Source organism: Monopterus albus, unplaced genomic scaffold (genome assembly GCF_001952655.1).
Source record: "Monopterus albus unplaced genomic scaffold, M_albus_1.0 scaffold81.1, whole genome shotgun sequence".
Lineage (NCBI taxonomy): Eukaryota > Metazoa > Chordata > Actinopteri > Synbranchiformes > Synbranchidae > Monopterus > Monopterus albus.
In genome coordinates, this window is record NW_018127961.1 from 1,558,672 (window position 1) to 1,582,367 (window position 23,696).

Here is a 23,696-nt window from a genome sequence, read left to right on the forward strand (position 1 = left end):
GTCGAATGCCTTCTCCAGATCCACGAAACACATGTGGACTGGTTGGGCAAACTCCCATGAACCCTCCGCCACCCTGAAGAGGGTATAGAGCTGGTCCAGTGTTCCACAGCCAGGACGAAAACCACATTGTTCCTCCTGAATCCGAGGTTCGACTATCGGACCCCAAAACAGGAACAACACAAGTGAGGAAAAGCCGAAAGGTGACAAGTGTAGGTTCGATAGGGGTTTTTGGGGTGACGGGTTCATGTTGTGCCTTTTTGAAGTTTGAGTCAGAGGTTCTCAGTCCATCTGTGGTCAGGTTCATGCAACAACAGCCCTTTAGCGGTGTAGTTGTGTTAATCACTATATTGCTCATTGGTGGAAGAAGTCTGTTTACTTAAGTAAAAGTAGCGGTACCAAAGTGTAAAAAGACTTTATTACAAGTAATGTAAAATATTATAAAATGTTAAAAACACTGAGGAACAAAAGTATGAGCGTCAAAATACACTTAAAGTACCAAATGTAAAAGTACTCATTATGCAGAATGACATAATGTATATCATATTATTGGATTATAATAACTGATACATTACATCACTTTAATGTTGCAGGCAAGCAGCAGATACTGGCTGGCAAGTCTGGATATTTTGGCAATGACAAATGAAATACAGCTTACAGTGTATTGTACATCCAGCCTGCAACTTAACATTTGTTCAATTTTCAGTTTTGAAAAGGAAGGGGATTTTTTTTCTATTTTGTCACCTAAAGTATCAATAAATTTTTATTTCTGTTCTTTGCTGCTGAAAATATGAGTTCTACCTTACATATCGTTCCATCTGTGTGTGTGGGCTGGACAGATGGCCGATAAAGTTCTCCTGCTATCTTCCAGAATGGGAAACAGCAAAAAGCTGGATACTAAATATAGGCATATTTTCAGGTTAAGCAGAGCTTATTAACAATTTATATGTAGTTAGGAAGAATACCATATCATAGTGATGCCAATCAATAATAAACTGATGTGAGAAAATGAAAACTGTTGAACTACTGAAATGAAAAGACACATCACACAAAGTAAATAACTGAAATATAACTTTGCTAAGAATTTGAATTGCACTGGCATTTTAAGAGGTTAAATGTGTTGTAATTGATATATAAATGCTAGTTTTTAGAGTAATTGCTTTTTGATTTTGAACACTTTATGATAAGTATTCTGACAATTAATACTGCAGCAGTTCCATTAAAATGGCAATGATATTCATACTTTTTATGTGCATGCATGACAGCAGTAAGAGTCTTAACTACACAAACAACCTGGTATTGATGTTTCCTTGCCCTGCAGTAAAGGTTAAGTACTGTAAGTGTCACTTTGTAATGGGATTTGCTTAATGACAATGACTGCAGTCCAAACAGGGGTTGAGGTGGTCCTAATGCAGAATTTGTTGTGCATTGCTTAATTTGAGTTAAATGGTTTTATGCTGTTGTCAGGGTGTTTATTTCCCCCATTTTTCACATTCAGTGTTGCCACATGACTCTGCAGAGTTTTTTAAGACAGAGTAAAAGAGGTTATGTTTCCTCAGTGCAAAAGTATAGGGAACATAAATAGAGTCATCTGACATCACCAGAGGGTCCGTATGTCAGGTCATGAATTGACCTGAGAAACAGGGCAGGCTGTTCTCTGAAAGGAACTGTTATTGCTACTCTAGTCTCATCACATCTCATCAGCTGAGGGCAGGATCATAACACTAAGGCTTTTTTATACCCCGGGTGTCATGTGAGGCCCCTTTATCTCATTTTTGTCATACCCAACTGGAATGTTCAGAACAAACTCCTGTGCCTTTTAATTTTGTCAGTGGCAACTATTTGCCTCACTGACCTTTAATGGTGCATAGATTTGAATGCAATCTTTTGATAATTGTGACTGTTTTAGGCTCATGCCTCCAGTGTAGAAGTCTAATTTTAGGCTGACTATTTTGTATCGTGTGTACAAAGTTATTTTAAATCAACTTAAGAAGGGGTCAGTTGTGTAGCACAAAATGTGTCAACTCTTAATCCTTGAGTTCTGTTGAGACTGACTTCGCTTTCCCATTGTTTGAGGCCAGATTGATCCTAATAGTTTGAGTGAAAATATTTTAACATGGATGCATTTCTTTTTATATTTTAGACCTTTTCAAATCTTCCTGAGCTTGTTCAATCCCAACAGATTAAAAATTATTTTACCACCTCACTGCTTAAAAGGGTAATCAGTGTGTAATACTGATTAAAATGCAAAGGCCTCTTACCAGGGTACTGATAATCTGCCTCGGGCACATCATTTGTCTCAGATGCGTCCTACTAAGTGTCAGTATTGCTGAGACACATATCTCATGCCTGAAAGACACTGACTCTGGCGTTTCCACTCATTACAAAGTCATATTTCAGCCAAGAGAAACAACAATCAGCCCATGAGAAAAGAGTGATTCAAATGGCTTTGTCCTTCCTTTTTATGTGTTTGCCCTCTACCACCCATGGGAGATTTCCACAGTGTAACAATTTTCAGGGCTCTGTTTTGTGCAGGACAGTGGCAGATATAGAAAATTTTGGAAGGGGTGGCCAGGCTGGGGCACAAACTCAGAGAGGGGTGGCACATTTGAAATGCATGTAAAAGTAAATTAAATCCCTATTTCTAATAATAAACCAAGTGAATAAAATTGTTTATTGTGTGTAAAAAGAAGACACATTGTGCTTTCTTTAGCTAACTTTGGCTGTAAACCTTATTTAATCCAGGCCAGTAATATCACTGCTGCACAACGACCCCCTCCACCTCCACACCCCACTGAGGCAAATCACGCCAAGTAATCCACAACAACACAATCTGAGAAAGTAATCTAAATATCATGCTGCATGCGGGATATAAAATAAAACTAATTTGACCAATATCAAGTACAAAGCACCGGAAAAACAACAATTTGTCATTGTTTTTCATTTTTCATTGATTAATATTGACAAGCATCACTTTTTGATTCTGGCAGGGGTGGCACCAGGGCTGGCCAATCAGATTGTAGGGATGTGCCACCCCTGGCCACCCCTTGGCTTCAGTCATGTACAGGACATCTATGTGTGCATGCTTCTGTGCACATATGCAAGAATATACTGCATGTCTTGAGGTAATTTCTTCTCTTGTTCACGTGTCTGTGTGTGTGTGTGTGTGTGTGTGTGTGTGTGTGTGTGTGTGTGTGTGTGTGCCGCACAACACCCATTGTGCAGCCCAAAATCCATGAGTTACTATCCTCGTGGGGACCAGGATCACTTGTGGGGACCAGAGGCTGGTCCCGACAGCATAGTTTGTCAGATTTTATGAAAACAATGGGGTGTAAGGTTAGAGCAAGTGTAGGCTTTCGTTAAGTGTTAGGCTATGGGTTAAGTGTTAGGCAAGTAGAAGTTCTGGTTAAGGTTAGGGTAAGTCTCCTGGAAATGAATGTAAGTCTATGTGGGGACCACGTAAGTGACAAAAACAAGGGTGTGTGTGTGTGTGTGTGTGTGTGTTTGTGTATGTGCTGTATTGAACAACTGTACCATGCATCAATCAAAGAAGCAAAATTGAGTTTATTACCTAGGTCACTGACCCCAAACATCAGCAGTGTGCAGTCCCTTAATTATATTAAATATTAATGTCAGGTTAAAACACATCTTCTACAAAGTTTTAAATAAATTAGGAAAAGTCAATACTATCGTAAAAGAATAAACACAGAAGTAGCTGAGGGTTTGGTGAAAGGTACAGTAAATATGAAGCTACCACCAGCAGCAGTTTGGCTTAGGTGAGCACAGCAACTGGAAATACCTAGGCTGATTCTGTCCAAAGTTAACAAAATCCAACAATTAGCACCTCTAAAGCTCACTAATTAGCATATTTAAGTTATGTTTTGTCATTGTGAAATTACTAGGCACCCAGCAAAGAAATAAATGAGATGGACCAGCACATAACAACTTGCAGAATCACAACATGTAGATTTTACATTTGAGTTTTTGTAGAAATTAATCAAATAAGATGTGCTAATTAGCAGGGGTAGAAAGTAACCAAGTACATTTACCCAAGTACTGTAATTAAGTACAATTTTGAGGTATTTGTACTTTACTTGAGTATTTTCATTTTTTGCTATTTCATACTTCAGTTTTACTACAATTTAGAGGCTAATATTGTACTTTTTTACACTACATTTATTTGATAACTTTAGTTACTAGTTACTTTTCAGAATCAGATTAATAAAAAGCATTATTGAAGATCAGTATAGTCAAACTACCCAGCACTATTTCAAATTAAAAGCATATAAGCTACTTAAAACTAGTTCCTCGTTTCCAGTTGCAACATTAAATATGATGAACACAATAATGCATCAATAATTGTAATATAATAACATGATATGTTAAATTATATGATTAATGTTAAATATGTCTTTCTACTTAATGGGTACTTTTACTTTTATACTTTAAGTACTGTATGTTTTGATGCTAATACCTGTGCACATTTACTTAAGTAACATTTTGAATCCAGGACTTTTACTTGTAACAAAGTATATTTACACTGTGGTATTGCTAATTTTTCTTGTGTAAGGGATCTGAGTACTTCTTCCACCACTGCTAATTAATGAGCTTTAGCTTCATGCTCAAATAAGCTAATCAGCTGCTGGCAGTAGCTTGATATTTACCATGATAACATTATAGTTAACAATCAGCAATCAGACAGAGTTACCCACTAGCTGGTCCACACAGTGCTGTGTTCAGCAGCCAAAGAGCCAGGTGTTTCCCTCAGGAGATGGTAGAGACCACAAACAGGTACAAGAGAGCAAATATTGGACTTGGCCATAATGATAATGTTGCTCTGTAACTATTGGGTGTACAAATAAGTCATGTCAGTTTAGAAGGTAAAGACTGGTGACAAATGAGAGGAAAAACCAACATGAAGTGTCTTAGTCAGGTGATGAGCCGCCACTTGTCTCCAGAACAGCTTCAGTGCACCTTGGCATCGATTCTTCAAGTCTCACTTTAATGTTTTCCTTTGCAGTTGGCTTGAAAAATGCCATCCAGAATAGAGCAGCAGTGATCTGGACCAGAGCCAAAGCAAGAATGAACATGTCTGATGAGTCCTCTTACCATGAGGAGGTGCTACTGAGTAACTCCACCTGGGGTTACTTCTACAGTTACCAAAACTACACCGTGTCCCCTCCTTTGCTACCAGACATGACAAGCACCTCCAAACCGGCAGCATGTGAGCAGGTCCACATCGCTGTAGAGGTTTGTATTTGTGTGTGCACTCAACACCAAAATACACTTTTTGAAACTGTTTCAGTTTTGATTGGCAATTTATAGTATTATTTTTTTTGTGCGTACTCTGCTCAGGTGGGAACCACTACTGTACTTCATTTTGTGCTACTCTTCTGTTTTATTCATGTTTACTCTTCTCACTGTTGCATTGTATTTTTGTCTTTTCTCATCAGGTCTTTCTGATCCTGGGTATCATATCCCTGCTGGAGAACATCCTGGTCATCACAGCCATCATCAAAAACAAGAACCTCCACTCACCCATGTACTTCTTCGTCTGCAGGTGAATACTTGCTCACATACATTATAGAATTTGTTTATGGATATTAAGATATTTTATAGGTTACTCATGAAGTTTGAGCTTTGGGTGGCATTCCTTGCTGTCCAGTATCTATATTGTTATAATAAATCTGTGGTAGATTACCACACTATAGGGCCCTGGGGTAGAAATGAGCTATAGGCCTCTGTTTCTCCCATTCTCTGTTCATTGCAGTAATTTTGAATTGCCACAGAATTATTTAGGAATATGCATCATGTAGGCACAGTATGAAGTGAAATAATAAAAGCCTTGAGTCTGGAGCTGAACTTTGACCCATCTACAAGCTGGGGCCTCAATCCCCAATCCCGGCCGGCAATCGGGCGAAGGCGGGGTACACCCTGGACAGGTCACCAGTCCATCGCAGGGCTAACACATAGACAAACAACTATACACATGGACACATACACTCCTATGGGCAATTTAGAGACACCAATTGACTTTGGACTGTGGGGGGAAGCCGGAGTACCCGGAGAGAACCCACGCAAGTACGGGGAGAACATGCAAACTCCACACAGAAAGGGAGCCCAAACCCGGAACCTTCTCACTGTGAGGCAACGGTGCTAGCCACTGTGCCACCATGCTGCCCCTATCACTATAAAGTCATATAAAGTCATGTACTGCTAAATTGGATATTATGGCAGAAACTAAATATGTTTGCGAAAATTTTGCTGATACAGTTAGTATCAACATATTTGCAATTATGTTTCCTGCAAAACGTGACTGCTCTTGCAGTTTAATTGTAATTTCTAGAAGACAGCACTGGATAGAATTATCAGCATGTCACTGTGAGCGCTACACATATTTCTTCTGCTTCTGATGTGTGTATGTGTAACAGGAGGCTGTGCCAGAGATGAGCAGAGAGTCCACCTGTTTTATTTTATACACATTTTGAACAACAAAAATTGAAAGTTTTTACATGCCCCTGAGGTGGCAAAGTGGGCTTAGTTAACCCAGTGATGAGAATTTGCACATCTTGAGCTCAACACCCACAAGTTGTTCAAATAAATAAATGATTCAGTCTTGTGCTGACCTGTCTAGGGTGTAGGGTACCATGCCTCCCACCCAGTGTTAATTAAGATGATGCAAAAAGTTAACACTGCAAAGTTCCCATGTTCACTTGAGTGAATTATTTTGCAAAACACAGAGGGATTCTAGCAGAAGCAGAACTGACCAGTAAAGTAAAAGAAGTGAAAGTGCTCATTGTTATTGTGATGATGTTAGCATTCAGTGCAAAACACCACAATTTCTTGCTTTTGTCAGGACTGTCAGTGTGTCACCTTTGAATAATTTTGAATAAATATTGATAAAATAAATCCATCTTGGGTGAAACTCAAATACCACTAATGGTTTCTCTGTTGGTGTCTCTAAATTTTGATATGTACGAACTTCTGCAAAAAGTTTAGGAGTAGCATCTTGACTTGGCACATCAGTGACTTGGCCTCACTTTTGCCTCCCTGTCATAGATGTCAATTGAAAATGTCACATAGATTGCATAATGCACTTTCAATTGTCAAGTCATTAAACTGGTTTTCCACTGTGACAGAGTGCTAGAACAGCTGCTCTGTAGGCTCCTGATTCACGAGGAAGAAGTCTGACCTAACTTGTCTGGTCATTGCAGTCTGGCAGTCGCAGACATGTTGGTGAGTGTGTCCAACGCCTGGGAGACCATCATTATTTACCTTCTGAACAACAGACAGCTAGTGGTGGAGGACCACTTCATCCGGCAAATGGACAACGTGTTTGACTCCATGATCTGCATCTCTGTCGTTGCATCAATGTGCAGCCTACTGGCCATTGCTGTGGACAGGTGCCTAACACTGGATTTGCAAACCTTATCCATGCTCCATCATTAATGATGAAAAAATTTAATTTTATGGGGAGAGATGTCTACGGATAGAAACATCTCTCTCTTGAAATCCTTGTTGAACCTCTGGGCCACTACATTCTACACATACACATACACACTCTTGTACTTCTGAGTGTGTACTGTTTCTTATTAATATTTGTCAAGGAGAATCATTGCATTCTCATGAGAGTCAGTGTGTGTAATTAGACTACATTGCTTCGTTGTGCCCTAAAAACACAGTATAAGTCCACATTTTTAGTTCAGCTAATGCAAATGAAAACGATGAAAACAGTATCATACTTTTGTGTAACAACAGGGGTTGTGCAATGCAATTACCTAACAGCTACATAATGGTGCTCAGAATAACTGGGTTTTCAGGTCCAACAGTTTTGTCATAATGCCCTAGAACAGAACTGCTATGTATAATGTCTTTTTAGGAAGGGTTCTGGAATGGGCCATGTAAATTAGTGCTAGTCATCAGAAAATATGGAAGCAATGCCAAATGGTACTCTTTCAGTTAAGTCCAACAGATAAATACTGTAGCAAACTGCTGTTTTATCAAGGTAACATTGTAAGTGCAGAGAAGTGCAGCTGAACAATCGAAAATACTAAATTTGTCTTTTAGGTAAGCATGCAATGCAACAATTACAAACAAATACTGAAAGTCAATGTTTACAGCCTACAAGTGCAACACATCTGTGGGAACTTCTGCAACAGTGCTACCTGTCTCAATAATACTTGATTTCAGTTGTGTAAAGAATGCCACAGGTGTGTTTGGCTGTTGAATGGCGCCAGTAACAAGTGGAAGAATAGAGGTGACCCCAAACCTTTGAACGGTAGTGTATGTAATGTCTTGTTTCCTACTTAAAGGGGAACTCCACCAAATTCATACAGGAAGTTCAATCCATAAAAGTAGTACAAAGCCTGTTGAAGTCACTGGAGGATCATTGCTGAATATGAGAAAGTTACTCCAGTGATGCCATCAGATCGAATGCAGAAAGAAGAAGAAATTAAGAAAGCAGTGTTACTGTGCACAGGCATTTGAATTCAGTAGCCATCTCAAAGGGCTTCGTCCTCATTAGTTTCTGCATTTCCCTAGTGACTTGTAAAGACTGCTAGAACATTACATTACTTCAGAAATCAATATACGCTATATTATTATCTACAGGTACGTCACTATCTTCTATGCACTGAGGTACCACAACATTATGACAGTGAGGAGAGCTGGCTGCATTATCGCAGGAATCTGGACCTTCTGCACAGGCTGCGGTATTGTCTTCATCATCTACTCAGACACCACCCCCGTGATCATCTGTCTGGTCTCCATGTTCTTCGCCATGCTACTCATCATGGCTTCCCTCTACAGCCACATGTTCATGCTGGCCCGTTCGCATGTCAAGCGCATTGCCGCCCTGCCTGGCTACAACTCCATCCACCAGCGGGCCAGCATGAAGGGGGCCATCACACTGACCATCCTGCTGGGGATCTTCATTGTCTGCTGGGCTCCATTCTTCCTGCACCTGATCCTGATGATCTCCTGTCCACGGAACCTCTACTGCGTATGCTTCATGTCCCACTTCAACATGTACCTCATCCTCATCATGTGCAACTCTGTGATTGACCCGCTCATCTATGCCTTCAGGAGTCAGGAGATGAGGAAGACTTTTAAGGAGATCATTTGTTGCTACAGCCTGAGAAACATCTGCACCAACATCTGCACTCTGACTGGTAAGTACTGAGAGACATGGACTGAAAAGACCAGTGGCAGGACGAGGACAGACTGGCTGAGTTTGACACTGGAGTGTAACAATGAGGGATTCTATCAAAATATTCTGAGAACAGATTCGTTGCACTTTTCGGGCACTACAGTGTATAATCTAACACATTTTGTGTTCTGTCCAGTATGAACTGGACAAGAGACACTCGCAGTAGAAAGGTTCATCTACTATCTCCTAATGCATCTGCCAAAGTGGCTAATTCATTCGGTACATTATTAAACACCCAGCTAAGACAATTCAAAGTCGTGATACAAGTGAAACTGCATCATGAAAAGTGTTTGGCCTGTCCTTCTAGCTGACAATTCTTTCATCCTTCTGCTTTAATCTTATTTTTTTAACGGTGACCCTTGCATAGGTCCCTGGGGAGTCGAGGTGTTGCAGGATGTAATGCAGTGCCATGTTGACTGCATCATCCACTGACCTGTTTGCCTGGTAGGCAAACTGCAGGGAGTCTAGCAGGGGGTCTATGGTGTGCTTCAGGTGGGCCAACACCAGTCTCTCAAAGGACTTCATGACTACAGATGTCAGGGCGACAGGTCTGTAGTCGTTCAGTCCACTGATGGGGGTTTTCTTGGGGACTGGGATGATAGTGGAGCGTTTGAAGCAAGAAGGAATGTCACACAGCTCCAGTGATTTTTTGAAGATCTGCATGAAGATGGGGGTCAGATGATCAGCTCAAATTTTCAGGCAGGAAGGGGTTATGCCATCTGGGCCCGGTGCCTTCCTGATCTTTTGTTATTTAAAAAGGCTAGATACATCCTTTTCACAGATCTTCAGGGGTGGGGGGCTGGAGGGAAAGGGAGGTGATCATGGGGGCAGCAGCTACTGGGTCCGAGGTGAGGTTGGGGAGGGGTGTGGAGTTCTGCTTCTCAAACCTACAGTAAAACACATTGAGGTCATCTGCCAGTTGATGATATTCCACAGAAGGGGATGGTTTCCTGTAGCCAGTGATGTTTTGGAGGCTTCTCCACACAGAAAACAGGTTTTCAGCTTTTCAGAGTAGCTCCCCTTTGCTGCTCTGATCTCCTTTGTCTGTGTGTTCCTGGCCTGGCTGTACAGGATCCTGTCCCCACTTCTGTAAGCCTCCTCTTTGGCTGCTTGAGTTTTACTGTGAACCAGTGCTTGTTGTATGTGGAGAAGGTCTTTACGGGCACACACACGTCCTCACAAGAGCTGATGAAAGATGTTACAGGGTCAGTGAGTTCATCCAAATCTGTAAACAAAGCCTCAAATACGCACCAGTCGGTCCAGTCAAAGCAGGCCTGTAGCTCTGACTTTGCCTGCTCAGTCCAGCTCTTCACTGTTTTGACCACAGGCTTCACAACTTTAAGTTTCTGTCTATGTGTTGGGATTAGATGGACCATGCAGTGATCACACAGTCTGAGGGCTGCATGAGAAACAGAGCGATGGGCGTCTTTTATTAACATGTAGCAGTGGTCCAATGTGTTTTTGTCCCCGGGGGGGCAGGTGATGTGCTGTCTGTATTTGGGGAGTTCATGGGTGAGATTTGCTCTGTTAAAATCCCCTAGAACAATGAGTGGAGAGTTGGGATGTTTCAGTTCCCCACTAGTTATCTGTTCTGCCAGGTGCTGTAGTGCGCTAGTGTGAGCCTGTGGTGATATATACACTCCTACTAGAATGAGTGAGGAAAATTCTCTCTGTAAATAAAATGGTTTGTAAGTGATAAAAAGTGTTATGACCAATAGCTCTGAATTTAAGTCCTGGACTTAATGAAATGAATGAAATGTTTTAAGAAGTTTATTGTACATAAGTTCAGAGAATAATAAAAACAAGTCACAGTCACAATAGTGGCTCACTGTTGACAGGTACTGCCCAAGGTAGGGTAGAAGCTAGCAGGTTGCACTGATGGGATGCTGGGAAGACGGGAGCAAGAAGCTCTAGCTGGGGACACAGTTCAGGAGAGGGACCAGCCGCAGCACAGGGAAGCAGCTGCACCAGTGCAGTTCAGGCTGACAATGTTGGGCCAGATGGTGAGGTGGTTGATGAAGGAGAGGTAGGACTGAATCAGGGAGGAACTGTCTGGCGTAGAGTGGCAGACTGGTAAGAGGCCAGAGCCAGTGGCGTGATGACAGTGATGACAGATGGCACTGGGTTGGTGGCTGGCTGATAGGTGAGGCTGAGGCGTGATAACAGCAGGATCTCACTGACTGGATGAAGCAGAATAGCTGGGGACTTGCGTTGAGCTAGCTGGCTTTACTGGAGCAGTGGGGCCTGCAGACGAGCGTCGATCCGGAATGCCACAAAAGAGGAGCCAAGTACAGAAGAAACATTGAGCAGGACGCACTTGGCTGGAGTGACAGTGATAACGGGACGGTTGGTTGGTAAGGCACTACCAGGAGTAGCAAGCTGGCTGGCTTGTGTAGGACTGGTCACACTCAGGAGAGTGTGCTGGTTGGGCTGGCATCGAACTAGTCATGCTCTGTTGGGTATCAGAACTAGCAGGGCTGGCATCAAGCTGATTATGCTCTGCTGGGTAGCAGAGCTAGTAGGACTAGTGTCGGGTTGGTACACTCTGTATAGCTGAAACCCCAGTATTTTTATTGCACTGTCCAAGATAGAGTAAATGAGCCAAGTCTTCATGAAGCATAGAGCAGCAGAGCGTGAGAAGTCAGATTTAGTCCAGTTGATGAGAAGGAGTTCCTCTATTTTGTTGGCTAGAGAGCAGAGATTTGCTCAATGGATAGACAGGAGCGGCATCTGGGGCCCTCACTGTTGTAATGTTTTCCGCATTGCCATTTCTTCCAGGTCCTGTACAGAACTGCTGTCCCTCCAACTAAAATGTCGCCACAGCTGTCTGCGATAGCAAAAATGGGAGAAAAGGTATTCGGAGTGAGTTGTCTGATGTTTAAGAGCTCTTCTCTGGTAAAGGTAATCCGGGACAGGTTGCAGACGGCTGAGAAAATGAAGAAAGGCAGTGGCAACAAACACATGAGAGAGTGCAGCCTATCTTGATCATCAACTTAGAAGCAGCAGCAGATTAGAAATTTGACCTTTGAATCAACCACGGCCATTTGTAACAGGTTTGTAAACCAAAGACAAATTACGTCCTTCTGCCAGTAATGACAGTGTTTTCACATCATTTTGGAAGGCAAAACAAACCTCTTTGGTTATTTGACTGTGAGAACTTACATCTAATCCAGATACAAGTCTTCAAAGTTCACTCAAGGTTAACTGTTGAGCAGATCATTTTCTCCTGATGTATCTAATAGACTGATTGTCCCTTTTGCAGATTATTAATTTGGCTGCTGCTGAATGGTTGGACAGATTTATCTGTCAACAGTCCATTTTCTGTTGCTGCTGCTCTGTGCCCTGGCTCCCTCCTGTTGCTGCATTACAGATAACAATCAACTTCCTTAAAGTGACAGTATGTACTGTAAGATTTGTCAAATATTTTTTGGAGAAATCTAAAACTTATCTTAATGTGGAAATGTGCTGTCGAAGCCTCCTGTGACCAGACTCACTGGACAGCACTGGCAGCAGTGCAGAGGTATTAGCTTCTAAAGGGTTTTGACTGACCTCTCTAACCAATCAGAGATTTTCAATTATTTCTGATCAGCAAGTTTTGTTGCATTCTCATTTATTGTAATTTCATAATGATAAATATCTGAACAGCTGTGCAGAGCGTGGTGGAGTGTAGTAGAGCATAGTGGAGCAAGGAGAGGGAGTGCTGGGCGGAGCGGAGTGGGATGATTTAGTGTGTCATGCCAGCACAACCTTAAATTACATATTGTAGCTTTAAATCTGCCAACGGTTAGCAGCACAACAGTTTGTGCTATGATTAGGATGCAGAGTCACTCAGTCTCCCATATCATATAAGTAAGCAGTAAGTAAAGATGCCAGAAGGTCACACTTGAGATGTAAAGAAAATAATGTACAAAGAGCTTCACAGTGCTCTCTGTAAGTGTGTGCTGTTGATGCCTACCTCCCAGCTGAGAAGCTTCAGAGGACTCTTCATAGTATCAACCATCTGCTCTTCATACAAAATAGTATGCATCATTGCTGTATGGTACGCACTAAACATCCAGTGTTATATATTAATATTTATTGCAAAGAGAAGCCAGCTATAAATACTAGATGTATCTTCAAGACATTTTTGGAACAACTTTGATGTTTTGTATTGTAATTAATATAACCTCCATTAATGTTTGTTATGTTTAAAAGTTGTGAGAAAAGAAAATGAACATATGAGTAAACATACAAATATACACTACACTGAAAAGAGCATTTATTAAAACACAATGATATTTATTTTTCTTTCCCATAGATTTGAAGAATAACTCAGTTTTGCCGAATGTACATTCAACTTCATCATGATATATCTGTGCACTTATGCAAATTGATTCACTGTTATCTAAAGAAGTCAGTTCTTGTTTCCACAGAAACAGTGAGTGACTGTATGTTGACACTGAACAGAGCCCATCTCTTGAGTGCTAATTGCATGCTTAGTCCTACGTGTAAGTCCACTGAAGTATTTCCTGTTAGCTAATAGTAAAGTGATGGCATACAGAAATATAAATGTGAGCTACATTGGAAATGGTTGATGTCAGTGTCCCTGCGATGGACTGGCGACCTGTCCAGGGTGTACCCCGCCTCTCGCCCACAGCCGGCTGGGATTGGCTCCAGCCCCCCGTGACCCCGTTTGGGACTAAGCGGTAGAACATGGATGGATGGCTGATGTCAGTGTTCCCTGTGTTGCTTAAAATGAATTATTTTATTTATGTGTCTGAATAAATGCTAAAGTCAAAATGAAGATCTGCTTTCATAATGTTCTCATCAGCTGTACATTTCTGGTCTTGTGAATGTTGGAAATTGTGTATGATCCATGTAAAAAAAAAAAAAAAGCACTTTAAGTAAAATTGGTTCTAGAAAACATGTCTCGTGTAAATGTGGTGCAGATGGGTCATTTCAATCAAGATTTGAAGTGAAATAAGGTCTTGGAGGAGAAATTGATGTTTAGAAGACAGACTGCTGTTAGGTTGTTACCTAATGAAAAAAAACATCAGTTTTAGGTGTGTGCAAACTGAAGAAAAATAAAATGTGCTCAGTTGAACACAAAAAAACAATTGTACAGGATCCAGTAGCTTTGATCTACCTAGTTTCAAATACCAGTTAGGGTAAAGTCAAGGAAGAAAATGGACTATTTGCTCCAGGGTGACCCTGACCCCCTGCTACTCAGTGGCAGCACAATGTATTGTTGACTGCCAGCGAATTTAAAGGTGTCTGCAGGTAAAGATCAACTGTGGATAAGTAAAGGCTAAAATAAATTGTATAAATGGGATCTGTTTATGAGTAATGCTTCCAGTCTGAACAAAGCAGCATCTTCCTGAAGGTGTGTCTGAGCTCAGCGCTGCGGAAGGCATAGATGGCAGGGTCGATAACGGCGTGGCTCATCATCAGCACCACATGTAGCTGGAAAAGCGATCGGTAGCATTCACAGTATGGGTTCATGGGGCACACCATGATGATGATGAGGTGGAAGAAAAATGGTGCCCAACACACCACAAATACCCCAAACAAGATGGTGAGAGTCAGGGCCCCTCTCATGCTGCTCCCCCACCATTGCTGGCGGCGACATTTCCGCCCGCTGCTGGTCGGCAGAGCTGTGATCTTCCTGGCATGGATGCGTGCCAGCATGAACATGTAGACATAGAGGAAGCAGATGATTACCAAGAAGACGACAAACAAGATGACAAAGCAGATCTTGATGAACTTGGATTCAAAGAACATCACCATGAGCACAGCCGACACCCCACATGTTGCCCAGATGGCACCCAGGATGACCTTGGTGCGACACATTGTCATGATGTTGTGGTATCTCAGCGCATGGAAGATGGTGATGTAACTGAAAATGAAAACAAATAACTGTAATCTACTTAGACTTTACGCCTTGCTACTTGGGGGCAGCAAAAACAAGCTGTAAACTCAGCACTAACATACTTTCATCTTTTAACTTGATATGCAGCACCTGAGGGAATGCCTTTAGCAGCAGCTCTGTGGCTAATAAATCTTCATTATGTTCACTAGCTTGCTAGCCATGCCTGCTGTTTGAAGCCAGGTGCATACAAGGGATTTTAGAGTGTGTTTTTTTTCTTATTTGCTGCAGCCAACCAGCTGCCTGCTGTGGCAGATTTATGAGAGGATTTATAGTGAACCACAACAGTGCACCAGGTTGTAAAAGCAAAACCCTAAGCTGATATAAAGCTTCATTTATAGAGCTGGGGGGAACTGTGGATTCAGATGGTAATTATTTCTGGTTCTGTCACTATGAGCTCCCCTATCACATAAAAGTTGTTTTATGATCTGAGACAACATAAAAAATATTGATTATAACCTCTTTTGTAAGATTGTTATGTTACAGTTGGGTAAATGACTGTGTAGTGACAAACCCAGAGAGAATTAACACCCAACTCTGAAGTTCCTCCTGTATTTTCTTTCCTTTTTTTTTTTATTAGTGGCCATTTAATTCACCAGGCTAATGCCACACATTACATGAGGTCTATGTAGTATATTTTTTTCTAGATGCAGTGAATACTGGACTTACATTTTTCACAAACACAACTCTAAATGAATCTGAATATTGTGTCATGTCTGCAGGATGTGTAAACCATCACAACTTTATAAGGTGATATTAATGGGTTTTCAGCTTTTTATGTTCCTCCAAATGGCCAAGAATTACTGAATGCAGCTTTAAAAAGGGCAAATACTTAATGAGGGTCTGAAAGCAAAACAAAATGTTGGGAAATAAATGTCATTGCTGTAGAGCATCTTCCAGGGATTAGGGTTATCAGTAGCAGTAAACAAGTTGACATTAAAACAATTACATTATTTTTGGATGGTTGTGATCGGAGACTGTATAAAGTCTTCTAAGTCAATGCATTCAGGTGATTTATACTACAAATCTCTAAAATGTCATTGCCCATTTTATGACATCTGTATCTAGTTAAGGTTTGTATGCAGTCTAGGGCAGTAGCTTTATAAAGCCTGCTTAGATGGTAGATTTGAGATATTAAAGCTTTCTGTGGGCATTTGAACACAGAAGTAGAGAAGTCCCTGTCTGCTTTATGTTACTATGTGATGATAAAACAACAAATAATACAGACAGCTAAACATTCACTTTGATAGGTTACAGGCATTTTTTGTCACTTTGTGTTGTCATACCATACTGGCATGATCTGAAATGAGAGGCTGTCTGGAAAAAAACATGCTGAACAGTAACATCACAGTATGATATGTAATAAAACATGCAGAAAGCATTGAAGTTGGCCTCTAATTAGTTGTATGTCTGTGAGTTAGAGACTAGTAGGGAAGTTTCTCACATCCTTAGAGTCATAGTTAGTGAGGCCTGCTTTGACTTTAAATATGAGCAGAGGATAATTGGTTATAGGGCCAGGATCCATAGAGAGACAGTTCAAACACTCAGCACAGCGGTAACCAGAAGAAATAAATCTCTTTTTTTGTTTACTGTGCCCACCATGATTCTTGTTTCTTTCAGTTAAAACGCCCATGGCATGCTCATTTTGCTCATTTCCAGCCATTTAATGTTTAATCTTGGGTACCTCTAGATTAGCTTTGCATCCATCATAACTCCACATAGTCGGTAATTATTTCAAAATGATAACTCCAGAGAGCCTCTTCCTAAAAACAAGAGGACAGTTTGTGTACATGCACAACTCCTGCCGCCAGTGTTGTGTTGAAAGTGGACAGTACAACAAACTGCAACAGCATTCATTAATTTGAATTTCTCCTCCATAGAGGGTAAACAGCGCTATATGAGCCGATGAAAAGAGATGTGTAACCCTCTAAACAAAGCGAGTAATTACTGCCATATTTTAACTGTCATAATGCAGACATAGTAACTTCTCCAGCCTTACAGCAGTTCTCTCTAACGTTACAGAAACAAGGCATTAACAGACATGCAACTTGCGTTTTTTTACACTTACTATTAAGTCCCACTGAGTAGTGGAAACATCACTTTTACAATGGCACCGGAGGATGCCAGGCAAGATCACATGAATGTGCAACTGCCTGGAGATTATGACCATTCAAGGAAATCCTTAAGCTATCACCTAAGACTTAATTTTGTTAGAAAAAAATCCTCATAAGCAAGACTTGTTTCTGCATAGAAGGACTAGAACTTTGGTACACCTCATTTTTTGAGCTTTAGATCTTGTCTGATGATAATTCACCATTAGATAAGTAAGAAAACAAGGAAAAGCATGCCATGGGCTCTTTAAATGAGTTTTTCAATCAAATTTCTCTTTAAAATAAACCAGAAAAGGTTTTTGCATTATGACGCCATTAAAAGGGGGACTTCTGGTGAATTTGTGAGCTTGGGTGAAAACTGTCCATACCTCAAAGATTCAGCTCCATCCCTCTTAACAATATATAGTTTAAAGATACGGTACTGTAAACACTTGTCCAAAACATCTTATGAGCAAATCTAGCTCCTACATATATACATACCGGTCCACAGCAATAGCCAGGAAACTGAAAAAGGAGCCAACGAATGACATACACAGCAGGGAGTCTATCACATCATCCAGCTTGGTTACAAAGGAATCTCTCCTCTCCAGCTGTCCCATGTCAGCCAAAACAATCATCACGTTCTCCCACATTTTGATGAGGCTGGCGACAGTGTTGAAAGCCGCCAGGCTGCAGATGAAGCAATACATGGGCGAGTGAAGGTTCCTGTTCCATATGACAGCCACCACAACCAGGAGGTTCATGGCCAGGCCCACTACTCCAATGGCGAAGAAGACAGCGAAGGGGACGTTTACCTCGGGGCAGTCTGACTGGTTCTCTGATGTAGCATTCATAGTTTGCCAAGGTCCCATTCTAACTAGACAGTAAAGCCAATTAACATGAATTGCAACAACTTAAACAGTAATGTTGTCCTTTGAAGATTCTGCCTGAGGTACGATGCTTCACTATCTCAGTCTGAAATTTCCCTTTGAGTTACTAGTCAATGTTAATTTTGTCAGTGAAAACTATATAAAAATTAACCATTGAAACTTACTATGAATAAATGATTTTCAGTTTTTGTCAACAAGCAAAAACTAAACAATATTGTGAAAGACTATCGAACCGACCAAGGAATAATTATTGTTTTGATGCTGAGCCTTTGAAGTTTCCTCCACCTCCCAGCTATCTCTTGTTTAGAAGGTAATTTAGCCACTTAACCTGTTACACTACTGTTAGTAAACAACATCTTATATTCAGTAACATAATATGTCAGTCAATGCTGTTCTTTGACAGTACTAGTTCTTAGCAGAACTGGATTGATGGACTACATTCATCTATCATCCACTGAGAATTAGATAAGAAGCATGCATTAGAAAAGTAACCTAATGCAATACTTTATCTTGCTATTAGAAGGGATGGGTTTAGGTTTTTAGTTTTTATCAGCTGAAAATGTTAAAAATCAAATTACTCAAATGTGACAAGACCTAACAAGCATTCTTGTCAAAAGACTAAAGCCAAATCAAAATCAGGTGTCAAACTAAACACTGCTTCTAGTGTAGTTTAATGCACTGTCTGCCAAATCGCCTGAAGTCTAATCTGACCTAAAATGGCAGAGGGCTGTTCTCAGCTGACACAGTGTGAGTGCTGCCTTCTCTAAGTAATCGCACAAGTGGAGGTCAAACCTAAGGACATACACACACAGGAATGCTGTCAACAGGCTACTCTCTGCAGCTGGTTTGACACTTGTCAGCAAAATGTCTTATAAGCATACATCAGATTTTCAGTGGTGGTGGTTTCTCCACAGCTCAGTCATGAGCTCCAGCCACGCAACCGTATCAACGTATCCTCTGCTGTTTGCACAGTCCTGCAACACTGTTTGCTTGATGCTTCACCTGTAGAAAAAAAAGTGTGTTATTAATATCCACAGGCATGTAGTCCTATATAGATCTTATATCCAGTGTTTCACCTGGTGAGTTCAGTATGAACTACATCGCATTAGCAGATAATCACTTCCATTGCACCTGTATTTTCCCTCTGATGATTAGTGTGACCTTATGTCCAAGGTTTAACAGCTGTGTTCTGCCCTTGGAAAGGTTTAGTTGCATCTTTGTAATTGGACAGTACTCCTACAGTTATGAAACACAATTTTAAAGGAACATTTTCTGGTCATCATCATCATAATTAAAATGAAAGAAACATTTTGTGATCCAGGTTACAAGTAAGAATTACTGCCAGGCTGCAGACAAGGGATGATTATAACAATTATAAGCATTTATCCAAAACCCTCTGAGCCCTCTTTGCCTTGTCAGTCTGGTCTCATAGTTTTCACAATAGTCAGAGGTGCTCCAATAAGAGAAACCTTAAAAACTACTGTCTAATTTTACAAACTTTATCATCACCTACGATAGGGGCACTAAGCAATTTGTTACTGTTGTGGAAATTACAGTACAAAATCAGTAATGCAAACATGAAATACAGAAGTGTTTCTACTGTTGTTACTGTACATATAACATGCAAATTCCTGCAGCAGTCCACTTTTGCCTCTTCATTTCTGTCAGGGATCATTTGCTCATTAGCCCTAAAACATAAAGTATATCTGAGACTGATGGGAAAATCACTAGTTTGTGGGTTTTTTGTTAGAACCAAAAGAATTAGTGTTAATGAATCACAAAGTAGAAAGATCATATATCATATACAATGGCATAATAGTGTATTTACAATATACTTGTATTATTTTATAGCCTTTACCTCTGAAATAAGTGACATTTAAAGAAGCACCTCACAAATGTGCTTACAGTCCTCTCTTTGTTTCTCTCTCTCTCTCTATGTATCTATCTATCTATCTCTCTCTGTGTGTGTGTGTGGTCAATCAGTATTCTGATGTTTTCAAAATTAAGGTCATATCAGCCTTGGTGTAACATTTGCAGGGACTTGCTACATTATATTAACGATGTAGCTTAATGATAAATACAGTATGTGTGTCTGTTTTTATATGATGAAGGCTCATGATGAGTAATGCAATTTCCACGAATGTGAATTAATACATTTTACTTCTACCTCTACTTCTGATGTTTCCATAATGAGGAAGGCAAAGACCAGTGGCCTAAGAACACACAGCAGTAGCACTTGACTGGAATGGTTTGGGCTGAGCAGCAAGTTTGATTAGATTAATAAATATCATTATCAAAAAAAGGTAAAATTATATGTGACATATGGTGCAACACATGCATCTGGAGTTGAATGAAGCTATAAATGGGTCACTGATGGTGTTGTTGATTGTCAACACTGTACAGTTCTCAGAACTAGGTTGCGGTATAAAAAAGGTGCCATCTATTTTGTTCCTGTTTTCTTGAAATTGATCACGATTCCTATTAGAACAGATGCTGTGAGCTGTGACGATGAAAAAATCATCCCTCAGCAGTGAACTCCCATTGAAAGATGATCAAAGCTGTATGAATCACCCAGAACTACACAAAGTGGGAGCAGGAATAGTAATGGATGGAGCCTTAGTTAGATCTCAGCAGGATGTCAGCGCTATCCACCTCTGTTTACTCTCTTTTTATAATACAGTGGCCATAGATCTCAGCTGCTATTTCCTGCTTTTACTGTAGGGTTTGTTAGCGTTTCTGTTCTTCTGTTCAGTGTTTGTCAACTTTCCTCATCATTAAATTCTCCTGATATAACTTTGGTTGGTTTGTTCCCCTCATTATGGTGAGCCACAATCAGACATACTAATCTGCACATTGTTTACTACGTTATGATGTAGCGAGGTGAGACAGACAAAATATAGATATAGTGTCCCTGCTGAATCTCTAATAAGACATTGTGAATGCAAAAGCTTGAGAAAAATGATCCTGTAAAAGTCTTACTTGTTCCTCACTCCGCTGCCAGCTGCTGAAACAACCTTCTTTTCTGGAGGCCTATTAGATGTTGATTTCTCATTTCTTGTCATAAAAACAGCACTGATATAAGCTGAAGTGCACTTGTCTTCAGCAGGGTTTTATACAGTGGATTGTGTTTGTATGGGAGAGACAGGGAACACTGTTGTTTTAGCCTTGAAAGGCGGCCTTACCAAGGCTGTGTCACGTTATTAGTTCATTTCTTTGTTTTTCTTGTTTGTCACTATGTCCATTTATGATTTCAGTACAAGGACAGTCAGTGCACTTACTCTGTCCCTGCCTCTCTCCCTTTCTCTCTCTCTGTCTGTTTAGACAGATGTCCAATTTATTACATTTTATTAATCTAATTAAATAAGACCTGATGATATTTAAAGTTTTATTCACTCATAACTTTAGAGGGCTGAGCCTATATTTGTAAAATGCGGAGCTACGGTATGTACTGTAATTCAGGTTTGACAGATAGTAACTTTAACAGTGATAAACAACAGCGCTATGGCTACATACTCCCCCACAGACACACACCAGAGAGCTTCTCATAGTAACACCACTGGCTCAACTACAACACAGGTACGCACACTGCAACTCTCTCAAACAGATATAGTAAACACACTGGTAATGCTCTCTACCATAGTAGCTTCTCATGGCTGGCTAGCTCTCACTCTGTCTGTGCTACACAGTGGCTCTGGCTTGCTCTTATTTGGGTTTTAGGAAATTTGCTTTTCAGCAACCCCAGCCAACATCACACAGGATAGCATTGCATTTGCCTTCAGTTAAACATGCTGTTTAAAAAGACCAGCAAGAAGGCAGCCACAATGGGTTGTATTAAAACAAAGGAATAGTTTGATCGAGCTGCAAGTAGCTGATAAAACCTGCTATCAACAGTTCAGTCACCTTCTACAAATGGGAAGCTGCTTTTTTCAACCCAGGACCCATTGTTTTAAAAACTACTATAAGCTTTGAGGGTAAAGCTGCCACTGTATAGTCTATATGCTAAATGCATATATAATGTGTGAGATGATCATTTGTTGGGCATTACAATGGTTTAGCAATTCAGCACCTGGCTGCAGAAATCAACAGAGACAATACATTAACTAGTGGAAAACAGTTTTTGATCCAGCAAGCTATTCTTGAGGTGCAGTATTAACAGCAAGCCTCTTTCTGAAATTAGTATTTGACAACCCGCTGTGACTCATTCCCAACATTATGGAAATTCTTGGAGCAAAAAAGTTATCATTAAATGTGTGAAAGGCTTTAATTATAGATCAAAATTACAGCATGATTATGTGAAACAATGTTATAGACATGCCTGCCCTGTATAGTTAATATGGCACCATTAATCAAGCCTTATTCCTTCTCCCTCCATGTCTCTTTGAAAGGCGTTCTGACCATCTGCCACGCCAATGTGCTGAAAGAACAGCATTAAAGAGATTGTAGTGTGAGTGGAGAAACATGAGCAGAATCTATCCTGGTTTGGGAGCTTTGATAAAAGGGCTGAGACAGGTGGACAAGGACAGAGAAAAAAGGTGGTGGTGGGCAGGCAGAGATAACCGCACATATAAAGTGACAGTCATAATGGAAGCATGTGTGAGGAGGAAATGGAAGTAAGGCAGATAAGATTAGATAAAGGTTGAGTATGAGCTTTGGTGAGTCACCACTAGGGCATTTTTATTCACTGGACACATTCTGTCCCCAGTCTTCTCAAGCCTCCTTCACACAGGATGATTGCACAGCCATAATTCACACAGCAGTCATTATCCTCTCTGGAGGACATATGTTGGAGTATATAACAGCTTAATGCTGACATCTCACTGGTACATGAATACCTCATCCTGCTGCTTGGCTGAGCAGACCCTGTGGAAAACACAGAGAGAAAGGTGAATGGAAATTGTCAAATGTAATAAATCTATATTGAGTGGCTGTTTGGCTCAGGGGGAGTGAGCCATGAGTAGGTGTTATAATTATTTTCTTCTTGACAGGGGATATAAAAATGCCCTCAGTTTTTCTCATTTGATTTTTGTTTAGAGAACAAAGATGACAAGCATAGTCTATTCATATGATAATGGTATCAGAATCACAGTCACTTTATTTCAGTAAGTGTCATGAAATAGAGGAACTGAGCTTGGTGAGGGCAGAACAGGTGCATACCAATAGTTTATATAGCAAGATGAGTTAGCAGTATACAGTATGTTTTATCATACATACATACAAACATAAAGACATTTTATTTTAATGGTCTTATACTTCTATAGCACTTTTATATGCATTGCAGCACACTCAAAGCACTTTCTCACCATTTGCCCATTCACCCATTTCCACTCCCAAGCACTTACACACTTGTGACATCACTGGGAGTAACTGGGGGTTCAGTGTCTTGCTTAAGGACACTTGTGGACTGGAGAAGCCAACCTTCCAGTTAAGACAGGACCTGCTCTACCTCCTGAACCACAGCTACCCCCATTATTTAGTCCAAGAGGAGTTTAGGGTGACTGTACTGTGTATTTCGATGTGTATAAAAATGCTTTACATGTACACTCAGTGGACACTCTTACAAAGTGTACATTGTCTTTTTTGGCGACATTCGCTGAAATGTGCAAATT

At 40.6% G+C, this 23,696-nt stretch overlaps 2 protein-coding genes across 7 annotated transcripts in view; one reads left to right on the plus strand and one right to left on the minus strand.

Moving 5' to 3' along the window:
- Nucleotides 1–12,741, plus strand: part of LOC109963850 (melanocortin receptor 5-like) — a 174,091-nt gene extending 161,350 nt beyond the window's left edge. For 2 of the 4 annotated variants that reach the window (XM_020606732.1, XM_020606731.1), the window contains exons 3-7: nt 5,018–5,247; nt 5,451–5,557; nt 7,212–7,400; nt 8,608–9,167; nt 11,984–12,741. In XM_020606732.1, coding sequence (XP_020462388.1) covers nt 5,080–5,247; nt 5,451–5,557; nt 7,212–7,400; nt 8,608–9,167; nt 11,984–12,015 — 1,056 coding nt within the window. In that variant the 5' untranslated portion in view covers nt 5,018–5,079 and the 3' untranslated portion in view covers nt 12,016–12,741. Of the gene's footprint in view, nt 1–5,017; nt 5,248–5,450; nt 5,558–7,211; nt 7,401–8,607; nt 9,617–11,983 lie in introns of those variants that run through there. The other 2 variants (XR_002275451.1, XM_020606734.1) reach the window with 2 other exon arrangements.
- Nucleotides 12,742–12,765: 24 nt separating this feature from the next.
- mc2r (melanocortin 2 receptor) lies at nt 12,766–21,146 on the minus strand. 3 transcript variants are annotated; one of them, XM_020606740.1, is made up of 5 exons: nt 21,070–21,146; nt 18,972–19,092; nt 17,702–18,077; nt 14,747–15,080; nt 12,766–14,647 (listed from the first exon to the last, which is right to left on the minus strand). In XM_020606740.1, the coding sequence occupies exons 3-5, from the start codon at nt 18,070–18,072 to the stop codon at nt 14,522–14,524; spliced, it is 831 nt and encodes a 276-aa protein (XP_020462396.1). In that variant the 5' UTR covers nt 18,073–18,077; nt 18,972–19,092; nt 21,070–21,146; the 3' UTR covers nt 12,766–14,521. The 3 variants fall into 3 exon arrangements, with proteins under 3 accessions (XP_020462396.1, XP_020462394.1, XP_020462395.1); XM_020606738.1 differs by having other exon boundaries at nt 12,766–15,080; XM_020606739.1 differs by lacking the exons at nt 18,972–19,092; nt 21,070–21,146 and having other exon boundaries at nt 12,766–15,080; nt 17,702–18,400.
- Nucleotides 21,147–23,696: the final 2,550 nt, after the last annotated feature.

Coding starts and splice junctions, on each gene's coding strand:
- mc2r (XM_020606738.1), bottom strand. CDS start 18,072: ATGGGACCTTGGCAAACTATGAATGCTACATCAGAGAACCAGTCAGAC. Junction 15,081..17,701: donor CTGGCTATTGCTGTGGACCG/GTATGTATATAT, acceptor TTTCATTTTCAG/TTACATCACCATCTTCCATG.